The sequence below is a fragment of the Meriones unguiculatus genome, chromosome 6, assembly GCF_030254825.1.
Source record: "Meriones unguiculatus strain TT.TT164.6M chromosome 6, Bangor_MerUng_6.1, whole genome shotgun sequence".
NCBI classification, from domain to species: domain Eukaryota; kingdom Metazoa; phylum Chordata; class Mammalia; order Rodentia; family Muridae; genus Meriones; species Meriones unguiculatus.
Window position 1 is genome coordinate 45,873,428 of NC_083354.1, and position 13,165 is coordinate 45,886,592.

At 46.4% G+C, this 13,165-nt stretch overlaps 1 protein-coding gene across 1 annotated transcript in view; it reads left to right on the forward strand.

The window, feature by feature from the left end:
• The window catches only part of Nek11 (NIMA related kinase 11), a 221,161-nt gene that overhangs the window by 169,334 nt on the left and 38,662 nt on the right, over positions 1 to 13,165 (forward strand). Inside the window, exon 15 of the mRNA XM_060385386.1 lies at positions 12,301 to 12,397. Coding sequence (XP_060241369.1) covers positions 12,301 to 12,397 — 97 coding nt within the window. The remainder of the gene's footprint in view (positions 1 to 12,300; positions 12,398 to 13,165) is intronic.

The window sequence follows — 13,165 nt, forward strand, 5'->3', positions numbered from 1 at the left end:
ATACTTTTCCTCTTCCCACTCTTCTCTCTAGCACCTTCCACATCAACCCACCCCGCTCTCCAAGTTCTTGGCCTCTTTTTCTTTAATTGTTATATATAAGTGTAAACATGGAAATATATATATAAATACAATCTGCTAAGTCCGCTTAGTGTTCCTTGTATGTATATGGTTTTAGATCAGAACACTGGATAACCGATTAGGGGGTCCAGTGAAATTTCCTGCTTCCATGTTAGCATGTCTGTTGAGACTGGCCTTGCTCAGGTATTGTTTGGGCAGATGTATTGTTCAGGTATCATAAATACAGCTTCCCTGTCATTTATGTGAGACACTCCAGACTTTCTCTGGCCTTGCAGTCTTTCCCCCCAGGATCATCTGCCCTGGTGACACTACCCAGAGTGAGTTGAACCCTTCCACATCACTCAACAATCAAGAAAATGCTACACAGATGTGCCTACGAGCCAATCTGACATTGGGATTTTCTCAAATGTCTTTCCTTTTTCCAGGTGTGTCACTTTGACACGCAAGATTATCCATCCCAGTGTGTGTGTGTGTGTGTGTGTGTGGTGTATGAATACACATGTGCGTGGGTACATGTTTGTAAGGACACCGAGGAAGACACCAGGTGGCTTGCACTATTATCTCTGCCTTACTCCTTTGAGCCAGAGTCTCTCAGTAAATCTGGAGCTGGCTGGCAACCAGCAAGCCCCCAACAATCCTCCTGACTTTTATTCCTATAGCTATGGGGTTACAGCCATGTATGTGTTCATTCAGGCACTGGGATCTGAACCCAGGTTCTCATGCTTAACCAGTAAGCACTCGTGCACTGAGAAATCTCTCTATCCCACACCTGGAAACTAGTGACGCCTGAGTCTACTGATGAGCATATAGTCTTCCTAAGGAAGGGAACTCTGAGTCATAGCTAGAGGCACTGAGCACGTGGCTCTGAAATAGCATGCAGGGAACTCGCAGGGCTAGCCTCTATACATGAGACACTGACTACTTCCAGGACTCTGGCCACTGCCCTGCTGTCACATAGAAACGATGAAAGGAACCTCTCCTTACAGTCTTGTAGGGCTGAGCACCTGAAATTGCTCAGGCAGTCGCTCTCTGTTTGCTCTGACGACTGCAGCTCATTGGCTCTAATAACAGAAGGCGTCAGCCACTGTGGCCACTGACGCATAGCAGAATGTCGCTGGAATCCAGGAGACAATCTAAATTTGGATATGTGAGAACATAAACCTCATTGCTAAGAAAGTGGGACTTCTGTGGATTGAAGCGTCTCTTGTCTGATTCTGCATCAGAGCTTCAGGAGGTTGCTCTCTCTTATTGCGTCAGAGGCAGGTGATATTGGTGAGTCATGTGCCAAAGCACATGTTAGAATCACTTCAAGGATTTCAAACCTGAGTCTGGTGTAGAACCAGATGTTTTTCTAACATCTCCTCATGAACACGAGATGTTGGATTTCTTCAGAACCTGTATTGCATTTTTCCCCCTTATTTATCAACAATCAGCTATCAGGGAGGTCAAGCAGGTTCAAGCATTATAGAATGCACTAGATTTGGAGCAATTTGGAAGAGTAAAAACCTTATAACAATACCAGGAAACATCCAGTAGGTCCTTTTTTGCATGGAACACCAGTAGGTGTTTCTTTATACATGGAGGTCAAATTATTATCCTAAATGAAAGCACCCAAGGAGCCCATATTGTCCTCATTTCTTTCTATAGGGGAAGGGAAGTAAATCTAGTCTTTGAACTGGAGATCAAGTAATTCTAGATGGGATTAGGAATAAAAAAGAGGAACAGAAAAGGTAGAAAATGAGGTACTGCCAAACATAAGCAATGGCCATCTGCCCAAGTGCAATTACTCTTTAAAAACAAAAACAAAAACAAAAACAAAAAACACTTCCGTAGTTGGAATGTGTATGCTGTGTTGATGTTCCCTGCAAACGGTTGTGAACTTCATCACGGGAAGTGAATCGCCATCCAGTGATGGAAGAAGCAAGGTCCCTGTCTGGATGGCTCGAAGACAGGGGAAAGGCAGCTTTTGTCATGATTGGAAAATGGTTCTGTTGTCTCTCTTGACAGAACCATCAAGCCTGTGGTTCTGGTGGGAAATATCTAGGTAGATGACCTATGGCTATTGTGTGCATGCATGTGGGGTAGGAGCACATGCCTCGGAGCACATATGGAGATCTGAGGACAATTCTGTGGAGACAGTTTTTTGTTCGCACCTTTATGTGGGTTCTGAGGATCAAACTGAAGTCTCAGGGTGCACGTGGCAAGTCAGTGTCTTCATCCTTGGAGCCATCTTGCTGGCTGTCTTTTTTCCCTAAGCCACAGCTAGGGTATAATGTGAAGCCAAAAAAATGTCAAACATTTGCCGTCGTAAAGACTTTTGTTATTGCCAAGAGAGAACTTAAAAATACCAAAGAATTTAGGAAGGAAAACTAGGAGACACCTTGCAGTGTTTTATGGCAGCTCGTCCTCTTCTGGCTTTTGCAGAAACTAAGGAAGAAATGTTGCCAGGTAGTTCCTGATTTACCTTCTGTGCTGCGGACTGTAGAGGGAGCAGGTGCTTCATACAGTAATAGCAGACTGTCACACAATGGAGTGGGTGTCCTGCCGTGTTCTCACTCACCTGGAGGACCATAGCAGTGTCAGGGGCGTGCACAGCATGGAGTGCCCGCTAGCAGCGTCCAAGCCAGGCCCTAGGTCTGCCCAGCCAAGTGCTCGGCTGAAACTGGACTTCCACACCACCCAGCTTGGGAGAGGAGGTAGGGATGCAGGTGGGGATCCAGTGACGCAGTGATGCTTTGGGGCCAGCCATCTGTGGCAGTTACTGTGCTCATGAGTCGGCAGGCTAACCTGGCCATCTGAGCGTCAGAGGTCGCTGGCTCTCGAGGAAGAACATTAAACTCTTCTTTTTAACAGTAGTGAGATACCAGACCAATTGCTTTTTTTTTTCCTTGAGACCACTTGTAGTTCAGTCAGCAAAATAAATTTATCCAGTGATTTTAAAAAGTGCTATCTATTAGTATCTTCTAGAGGAATGAAACAAAAGAATGAATATTTACATAACATATACATATATATGCATATATATATATATATATATATATATATATATATATATGGGTTTATTGGATTGGCTTACATGATTAGAGGCTGGATAGTTCTATCTGCAGAGAACTCAGTAGCTTCTCAGTCCAAGGAACCAGAAGCCTCAGAATAAGGGGTTGTGAGGCAATGGCATAGCACCCATTGGGAGCAGAAGGCCTGAAAGCATGCCGGGGAGTTGTTGGTGTGAATCTGTGTAGAAAGGCTGGAGAAGCTGAAGTCTGCACATTGATGGCAGCAGCGACAGACACTCTTGCTCAGGGAGAGAGGAGCTTGCATGTGCTGGCTGATATGCTCTTCCACTCTTATTCTACCTGGGGTGCAGCTCAAATTCAGGGAGAGTGTTCCCTCCTCCCCTGGCTGGCCCTGTTCTCTCATGTATCCATCCTGTCTGCAAATGTGGCAGCAGACAACGCCTAGAAGTGTGTTGCTGATGCTCTTAGCTTCTCTGAACTCAGTCACATTGACTTGAGATAAACTATCACAGTGCTGAATTATTTCATGGGAAAAGTTAGCAATGTCTATCCCATTTGCCTTTCTGAATGAGGATTAAGCATCTTACCCAGGATCCTCCTCCTTGCTCAGCTTCTTTAGGTGTACATATTTTAGTATGATTATCCTATATTATATGTCTAATATCCACTTATAAGTGAGTATATACCATGTGTGTCTTTCTGCTTCTGGGATACCTTACTCAGGATGGAGTAGTGTTCCCCTTTCTCCACAGTCTCTCCAGTATGTGTTGTCACTTGAGTTTTTGATCTTAGCCATTGTGATAGGTGTAAGCTGAAATTTCAGGGTTATTTTGATTTAAACAAGGAACAGGACAGGAGCCTACCACAGAGGGCCTCTGAAAGACTCTACCAAAGAGGGTATTAAAGCAGATGCTGAGACTTATAACCAAACTTTGGGCAGAATGCAGGGAATCTTATGAAAGAAGGGGAAAATAAAAAGACCTGAAGAGGACAGGAGCTCTACAAGAAGAGCAACAGAACCAAAAAATCTGGACTCGGGTCTTTTCTGAGACTGATACTCCAACCAAGGTCCATTCATGGAGACAACCTAGAACCTCTGCACAGATGTAGCCCATGGCAGCTCAGTGTCCAAGTGGGTTCCCTAGTAAGGGGAGCAGGGGTTGTCTCTGACAAGAACTCAGTGGCTGGCTCTTTGATCACTTCCCCCTGAGGAAGAGGGAGGCTGCTTTACCAGGCCACAGAGGAAGACAATGCAGACAGTCCTGATGACACCTGATAGGCCAGGGTCAGATGGAAGGAGTGGAAGACCTCCTTACTCAGGTCCCCCAGTGGACTGGGGGAGGGGCGTAGGAGGAGAAAACGGAGGAAGGGTATGATTGGGAGGGGAGGAGGGAAGGGTCTACAGCTGGGATTCAAAGTGAATAAATTATAATAAATAAAAAATTAATTTAAAAAGTTAGAAATGTATATAGAGTCACACTCAACTAAAAACCACTCACTTCGAAAGCATGTGTTGACTATTTGCTGGCAAGGAAGCATTATACATGTTGGTGAACTGAACCAAGTTTCAATAAAAAGGCCTCACATTCAAAATCTGATATTCACAACCTACCTAGAAAAATATTTTCCTTTTCATGTGCTCATTACACTAAATTGAATGAATTAAATGTTTTGACCCAGGAAACCTTTGTTTAGGAATTTATCTTAAATTTATCTGAGAGTCATGTGTGAAAATAAACACACAGAAGCACACTTTCCACAGTTACCTGTGGCAGTGGAGAGCTAGGCTCGCAGTAAGTGCCTAGCAACTGCGGCTCAGCCACCTTCTCAAAAGCTCTGCGCAGAGCGATGTCGCAGCTACATGCTCATTGGCAAGAGAGGTGCCATGAAAACAATGAAGTCTGCAAACTATTTTTGATCCAGGTGCACAGGCCCACCCTAGAAATGCCAGAGCACTGATTTTTTTTCTCTGAACATCTTGCCTATTCTGTGTTTCCTAACTTGTCTTCAGTGAACATGAATGACTTGAGCGATTATTCTCAACTGAAAGAGAGGAGATAATGACATTTTTTTTTTTTGCATTAGTTGATCTTCAATCTAACCCAGACTAATGCTTCAGGGAAACAGGGTTTCCTTCCAAAGCTAAGTGTCTCCACATTGGCAGACTAGAACCCAGAACCCTCACACACTAGCTGTTGTCTGATGGAGAAGTTATAGTTTAGCTTCCTCATCTCTCCCTGACTGGTACCCACATTGATTCCAACATATCACTCCAAAACCAGGTATTTTCTCTTCTCTTTTCATTGATACAGGCTGCTCTTAGAAGTCAGTTCTAGCATATTCAAAGAGAAATGAAAGTTCCCAAAGCCCTTAACGAGTGCCTGTAATCTTCTCTAAGATTCAGGCGTAAGTCTGAAGTGGGAAGCAGCCATGTGAAAACCAGACAGCTTGTGCATTTCTGTCTCCTGGTACTTACCATCGTCCCTGTGAGAAAAGAGGGGGGTTCGCTTTTCCGGGCTGACCTACTTTCCCTCCAACAAGTTGACATTGGAATAAACACTGGGGTGCTATTTGCTTTTGAGAAGATCCCAGTGGCAGGTGCCTTAGGGATGAGGGAGGCAGTGTAAACTTTTCTTTGGCCTTTACCAACAATAATGTGCATACAGAGAGACTTTGGTTTAATTTTTATCACAATCCTGACAGATAGCTTTATTTGCATAGACGAGGAAACTGAGTCACAGGACTCAAGCCTCTGCCTCACACACACACTCATCCATTGTATCCCAGGTCCCTCCTAGTAGAAGGCTCTGGAGGTTGATGTCACCTAGGTCATCTTTTCCCTGCCCTCCTGTTGGCTTTTCCTCAAGACTCCTAATGTGGCTTGGCTTTGACACAGTTACTGCACCAGGCCTGCCATCGACTTCCTTATGTGATGGCTTCTCTTCTTTGTCGATAACACATCCTTCTCTGAGAGAGCTGGAATGGGAACAGGGTGGTAGGAATGGACGTAATCATCTTCCCTACTGTTGCTTTTACCATGTTTAAAAACAAACAAACAAACAACTCAAGACAGCCATCTCCATTTCCCAAGCATACACCCACTTTCTCCAACTTGCCATGTTTAAGGGTCTGGCTTCTGCAGGAAGGGATCTCTAACACAAAGTGGGTTGTGTGTGACATTTATATGTAAGTGTCCTTGATCCTTGGGGCCACAAGGGACACTGGATGAGGCAGAGGAGGAAGCTAATTTGTGTTGCAACCCCGACAAGCCCTAGCCAACCTCATGGGGAGCTCAGAACCCCACTTGTCCTCAAAGACCTCAGGGCCAGCTTTCTGCTTCCACCGTGATCTGTCATTAAACGTGGACCACCTGGAAGGGCACAGCTTGGGCCAGGCAGTGTTATGCTGCTCTAGAAAGGGCCACCACTGGAGGCTGTCTATGGCTGAGGTAGCACCCCTATCCTATGGAAAGGTAGATCTGAACAATGCACTCCTATCGCCAACCCTAGGCAATTCTGTTGCTACCCTAAACTCAACATCATCACAGGAAAAGCTCAAGGAAAAAAAGAAATCTTCTCAAAGGTTGAGTCAGCTAATCCTCTTAGCAGAGGGGACCAGCTTTCACGCCCCCGCCCCCCAGCCCGACACTTGGGCCTTCTCATAATCAGCTCTTGGCTTGCCACCAGGGAGCGAAGAAGTGAGGTGCCCGCATTTCAACCTTTGGAGGAGGGTTGTTGTCAGATGATCTGAATTTATTTCAGTCAGTACATCAGAACCCATAGATGGGGGATTAGAAGGAACAGTCTCTTGAGGCATCTGACAGTTGTGGTTCTGGCCCAAACTTTTCCCCTTCTGACCCTGCAGCTTCAGTCAGTCTCACAGTTTCTCCCTGCTTTGGTCTCCTCATTGGAAAAATGAAGGGGCATTATTTTGAGGCGTTCTACAGCCACCAGCGGCTCAGAACTATGATGATTCTCCATCATCGAGGTCAGCAAACTGTGGCCAGCAGGACAAACCCAGCTCACCGCCTGTTCTTGTCATTAAAATTTCCCTAGAACAGAGCCATGTTCATTCTTGCGCTTGTACTATGGCTTATTCATCCCAGGACAGTAAAGTTGAAAAAATATGGCAGAGATTATATGGACTGTAAATTCTGAAATGGCGATTACCTGTCTTTTTTCAGAAAAACAAAAACAAAAATAAAACAAAACAAAAACAACCGGCATTTCCCATTCCAAAGAGAAGAAGAAATAGAGACCATGCTTTCACAATTACTTGGACAAAGAGTTGATGCTTGCCGAGCAACTTCTAATTTCTGAATGTGCCTTGGGAACTTAAGGGAAAGAGGGGTGGGCTAAGGGGGTTATGTGTAAGTGTTCTCAGAGACCAGCATACCCTAGGCAGAGTCTGCAAGCATTCCTGAGTAAGCAATGTCCCTGAGGCTTAAGTAAGATCGAAGCCAAAATATCCACCCCTGCAGTGCCTGCATCAGCTCTTTACTGTCCACACGGCAGGAAGTTAAAGGGGGAGTGGGGGCAGGTATGGCCCGAAAGCACGGGCTTTTGTTTCATAATCAAGGTCACTTATCCAGCAACTGAAATGAGTAAAGGGAGCTCTCCGAAGGAAGAAATGAGAGGAGAATCTCTCTCTTCTGGTAAAATGTCAGCCTCATCAAGCTGTTGCCTCTACAGGGAAGATCGCTCTGCTGGGGAGGGGTGGGGGAGCCCCACAGGAGTGGGAGGAACCCCGATACTATATTGTTCTGAGCCCAGCTTTGCCTCTGCATGCTAAGGACTCTCCCTCTCCTTGTGTTTTCACCTCGTTCTCAAAACATCTCCAAGGGATGTGTCAGGCGTTAGAATCCCCATCATTTTGTATTTCGCAGGAAGGCAAAGAGACCTCACAATGCTTTTGCCTGTAATCACGTAATGCTCAGGACAGTTGTTAGCCCCAGCCATTTGCCTTTCTGCACCTGGTTCCTGTTGCAGCTCCTGATCCGCGTTATTATGGATAGTCTCTTCTGTAATAAACTCTGTGTCCTGTGCTTTTTAAGGAATGAAGGGAAAGCTCTCAGCTAGTGAAATCGCTTAAATATAAAATCAGAGAGCTGAGCCTCAGGGAGGTAGCCTGAGGGCCAGGCGGCTGGTCAGAGTAGAGCTAGAAGAGCAACCATGGCCCTTACAGGTGAGTAAGGACCCGTGACCCTCATTATAGTTCTCTGCATTCCCTGTGCCTTACAGCAGCATGTATGTTATACACAAACACTCTACTTTAGAAAAACGATGTCGGTGAAGCCAAAACAAAGGTCAGTCTAAAGTAAGTATGAGATGTAATTCCTGCTCAGTGATGGAGGACCTTTGGGAGGAGGGAAAGGTGAGGGCTACCCTCAGAGACGCTTGACATCACAACTGCCCTGGGCACTTGTATATGCCTCACACATACTGTTTTCTATTTGCGTGAAACTTCTCTTGAAATCTGTTAGGAGGAAATGTACTTAACGACATAGACAATAAAGAGTCTTCCATTTTTTAAAACCTTTAAGAAAGAACTCCAGGATTAGCGTGTGCGTGTGTGTGTGCATGCGTGTATGTGTGTGTGTGTGTGTGTGTGTGCGTGCGTGTATGTGTGTGTGTGCGTGCGTGTATGTGTGTGTGGTGCAGTTTCACAGGACTCCAGGGATAGGCGGGCACCACACATTGAGCATTTAATGACATTTTATATTTAGGTGTGTGGTTTGTGAATGAGCTCTGACGGGACCATGAAACATATGCCAGAGTCTTAAATGCTTCTGTGATATCTCTCCTCAGTTCACTTCCCAAGAAAGACAGTTCTGCCACCAAGCTCCATGGTCATTGGCACCGTCTTCAGAAGGCTTGGGTGTGGGTAAGGTAGAGTCAGGGACTAGAGGAGCTCCGATATCCCTCTGAATGTCAGTAATTCCTGAGGAAAGGGGACATTAACTATTTAGTTAAATGCCATGCTGTGCTCAACCCATATCATGTAGCTTGGTCTAAGAGTCTTTCTACTGAATGCACTCCCATGCATGGACCCAGCTTCAAATTTCAAATAAGCATGTGCATGGTGCTAATGCTCAGATGTAGCTGATAGGCAGCTCAGTCTCCATGTAGGTCTCCTGAGTAAGGGGAGCAGGGGCTGCCTCGGTCATGAACTCGGTTACCTGCTCTTTGATCACTTCCCCCTGTCAATACAGACTTACCAGGCCACAGAGGAAGAGGATCCAGGCAGTCCTGATGAGACTTGATGAGCTAGAGGGCAGATGGCAGGGGAGGCGAACTCCCCCTTTCAGTGGCCTAGGGGAAGGAGATAGGGTGGAAGAGGGAGAGAGGGTTGGACCAGAAGGGAGGGGGCTACAATAGGGATATAAAATGATTAAATTTTAATAATAATAATAAAAAGAAAGAAATATGAAGTTGGGTGTGGTGGTGCATGCCTTTAAACCCAGCACTCTGGGAGGGAAAGGCAGGTGGATCTGTGAGTTCCAGGTTACTCTGGTCTACAAAGTGAATCCAGGACAGCCAAGAGAAACCCTGCCTCAAAAGCAAAACAGAAAACAAAACAAAAGGAAGAAAGGAAGGAAAGAAGGAAGGAAGGAAAAGAGAAGAGAAAAGAAGAGGAGAGGAGGGGAGGGGAGGGAGAGGAGAGGGAAAGGAGAGGGAGAGGAGAGGAGAAGAGGAGAGGAGAAGAGAGGAAAGGAGGAGAGGAGGGGAGGAAAGGGGAAGAGAGGGGAGAGAGGAGATAGAAGAGGGGAGGGGAGGAGAGGAAGAGAGGGAAAGAGGGAGAGGAGAGGAGGAGAGGAAGAGAAAAGGAGAAAAGAAGAGAAGAGAGGGGAGGGGAGGGGAGGGGAGGGGAGGGGAGGGGAGGGGAGGGGAGGGGAGGGGAGGGGAGGGGAGGGGAGGGGAGGGGAGGGAAGGGGAGGGAAGGGAAGGGAAGGGAAGGGAAGGGAAGGGAAGGGAAGGGAAGGGAAGGGAAGGGAAGGGAAGGGAAGGGAAGGGAAGGGAAGGGAAGGGAAGGGAAGGGAAGGGAAGGAAGAGAGGAAATATGAGCTCCTCAGCTCCTTTCATACAAATCTACATCTTCAACAGGAACTCTGGGCAAGTCACATCAAATTAGCATTTGAGATTTAGTGATTAATTAGGTGATATGTGACATCTTTTTATTTGACATAAAACCACCCTGTCCCTGGCAGAGAGTGGGATGGAGAGCATGAAAAAGATGCCCAGTGAGAAGCCCAGAGAAGGACTCCTTTCCTGAGCACGAAGCTTTGTCAACCCTGCAGCTTGAAATCCTTTGCCCCCTTCTCTACCTCTGGACTTGAGGGCTAACATCTTTCCCAGCAATGCCGAGAGTGGTCAGCTTGAAATAACCCTCAGCAGGCCTGGAAATTGCTTTAACCTTTAGCTACATAAGCCTTCAGGACTTGCCAGCACTCTCCTGAAGAGGGAAAAGCAGCTTACCTCTCACTCTTGGCAGAACTGATTTTTTTTTTTAATCTCACCTAGAACATACTTTTGATACAGTTAATGACTTTTTGGGTTCAGACAAGACCTATACTTTTATGAAGTGAACCTCAAGCCTTTGTCTTTACCATTCCAAGCTTTGCCTAGGGACAAGTGTCTGTCCTGGCCAGGGCTGATAGGAAGATGAGAGCTGACAGGAAGCTGCCGTGGCATAGGAATAAGAGAGGGGCTACAGTCAGTTGGCATCACATGTATCTGTGACATAAGGGCATGTGGTCAGGTACCAGGAGGACAGTTAGACTATTTCACTAATTGGAATGTGCCCTCTTCAAAGTTCATGCCTTTAGATCCAAAAATTCTGTATCCAGGGATCTGCCCTGAAGAAAGCACAGAACCTCACAAAGTTATGCAGGATGAATGTCATCTCAACAAAATCTATAAGAGCAAGACACTCAGAGCAGAGCCCAAGCCTTCAGGGTCTACCAAAGGGAGGAGAGAGGTGGAAAGAAACTAGAATTTGCACTTAACTTCTTTTTCACATTTTAAAATAGGAAGGAAAAGAACTTGACTATGGTATGAAGCAGCAATGGGTCCTCACTTCCTTGAGTGGCCTCCAAATTATATTTACATAAGATTCGCTGAGAAAAACAAAACAAGAATTTTATAGCTTTCATATCTTTACATGCATGTAACTGGTAAATGAGCACACAGAGTTGACGATGGGTGAGCAGCATCTTGAAGATCTTCCTAGGGAAAAACAGTTTCTCCCCAGCCCCATGAAGGCAAAGCAGCGGCACTGAGCGTGGAATTCCACACCACGGATGCACGGAGCCCTCAACAGTGAGCCCGGCTCAGCTCGTTAACTTTTATTTTTCATTTTATGTATATGAGTGTTATGCCTGCATGGGCGCTTATGGGCCACTTTCATGCTTTAGTATCACAGATGCCAGAAAAGGGAGTTTGGTTCCCTGAAACTGGAATTACCCCTGGTTGTAAGTCGCCACGTGGGTGCCGGAAACTGAGCTTAGTCCTCTTCAAGAGCAGCTAGTGTTTTTAACCACTGAGCCATCTCTCCAGTTCCCGAGTTCGGTTTCTTAGTGGGGGAGTCACGCTGTTCCGGGGTCTCTCAGTTCTTGCGTGTTTTGGAAGGGCATCTGGGCTCTCTCAGGGAGGAGCGTCCAGCAGAGTCTTTGATACTTCTTTTTCTTAGCAGCTCTTTCCCCTTGCTCCCGCTCTGACCCCCTCCTCCACACCACTGGACTCAGCCCATCCGCATACTGCTTTTCACTGAAACAAAGATCTAATGGCCAAGGGCGGGATTGAGATGAAGCGCGCGTCTGTCAGCAGACATCCCTGTTAGTTAAACGGACATCCCACCTGCTAAGAGAAACTGGCCCAAAGCTCCCCAGAATGTTGGCTCTGTAGGTACATTTCCTCAAGTTTTCTAATAGAAGAACTCATCTTTTAAATAACAAGAGTGGTTTTTCAACGGTCTTTTCTGGACGAAGGTTGGGTGTTGAAATCTTTGTGGCTCCCCAAACCGTAAAAACTCGTATCATTTGGAATGAATCTCGTTAGTGTGCTTGCGATAATTGGATTCATTTCTAATTAATGTAGCATCACCTGTGGCAAAGGTGGATTAGCTTTCCTTCTCTGATTGCTCTCGAATGTCACCTTGGCTGCACAGGAGCGCTGATGAAGTCAAGTATGGATGTGCATTGATTTTTCAGACACAAGGACCATTGCCAGCGCAGCGGCAGACAGGTCTCCCGGACCAACGGTTTTCAACAGTGCAGTGGCCAGGGCCAAGATGAACCGCGTGAAGGAGTAAGTAGTGGGCGTCCCGACCCCAAAGGCTGTGGTGCTAGAGCACTCCAGTAGTCATGTGATGTCTTAGTCCCTTCAGGGGTTATAATGAAATGCCTGAAACTGGGTAATGTCTAAACCGTACAAAGACATTCCTCCTAACTGTGGGGAATGGGAAGACAGGGATCATGGCGCCTGCAGTTTTATTGTCCGCTTGATGACTGGACATCTCTGCTACCTCGTCACTTCATCCTCTCGCGGCGCTTGGCAGAGGGGCAGGGCACTGTGTGGAGCGTCGTCGTTTATAAAGACCTTAGTCTTGCTCAGCAGGAGGAACCTACCTGGTCCTAGTCCCCGACGCCGCCCCGCTGTGGGACTTTGAAAGTAAAGGCACCAAGTGCTTCCAAAGCGGTGGGGCAGCAGGCCTGGTGTAATCTTTCCCGTCCCCAAAGGAGAGAATGCCGAAGAGGACAGGGTGACTGTCTCCAAGTAAGTCCCAAACCCAACAAGACCAAAGAGTGAATTGTCTGTGTGCGTGTGCGCATGTGTGTTTCCTCCTCAAACCTCATCTACCATATTTTTTGAGGTAAGTATCTCCCTGGCCTGCAGCTCACTGTGAGTACAGAATCCTCCTGCCTCCACCTCCTTAGTGTGGGTATTACAAACACCGGCTGTCACACCTGGACTTTTTAATGTATATTCTGGGAAACGGGTTATTAGGTCCTTGTGCTTACGAGGTAATCTCACTAACTAAACCGTTTCCCTAGTCCCATGAAAGTAAATCTTGAG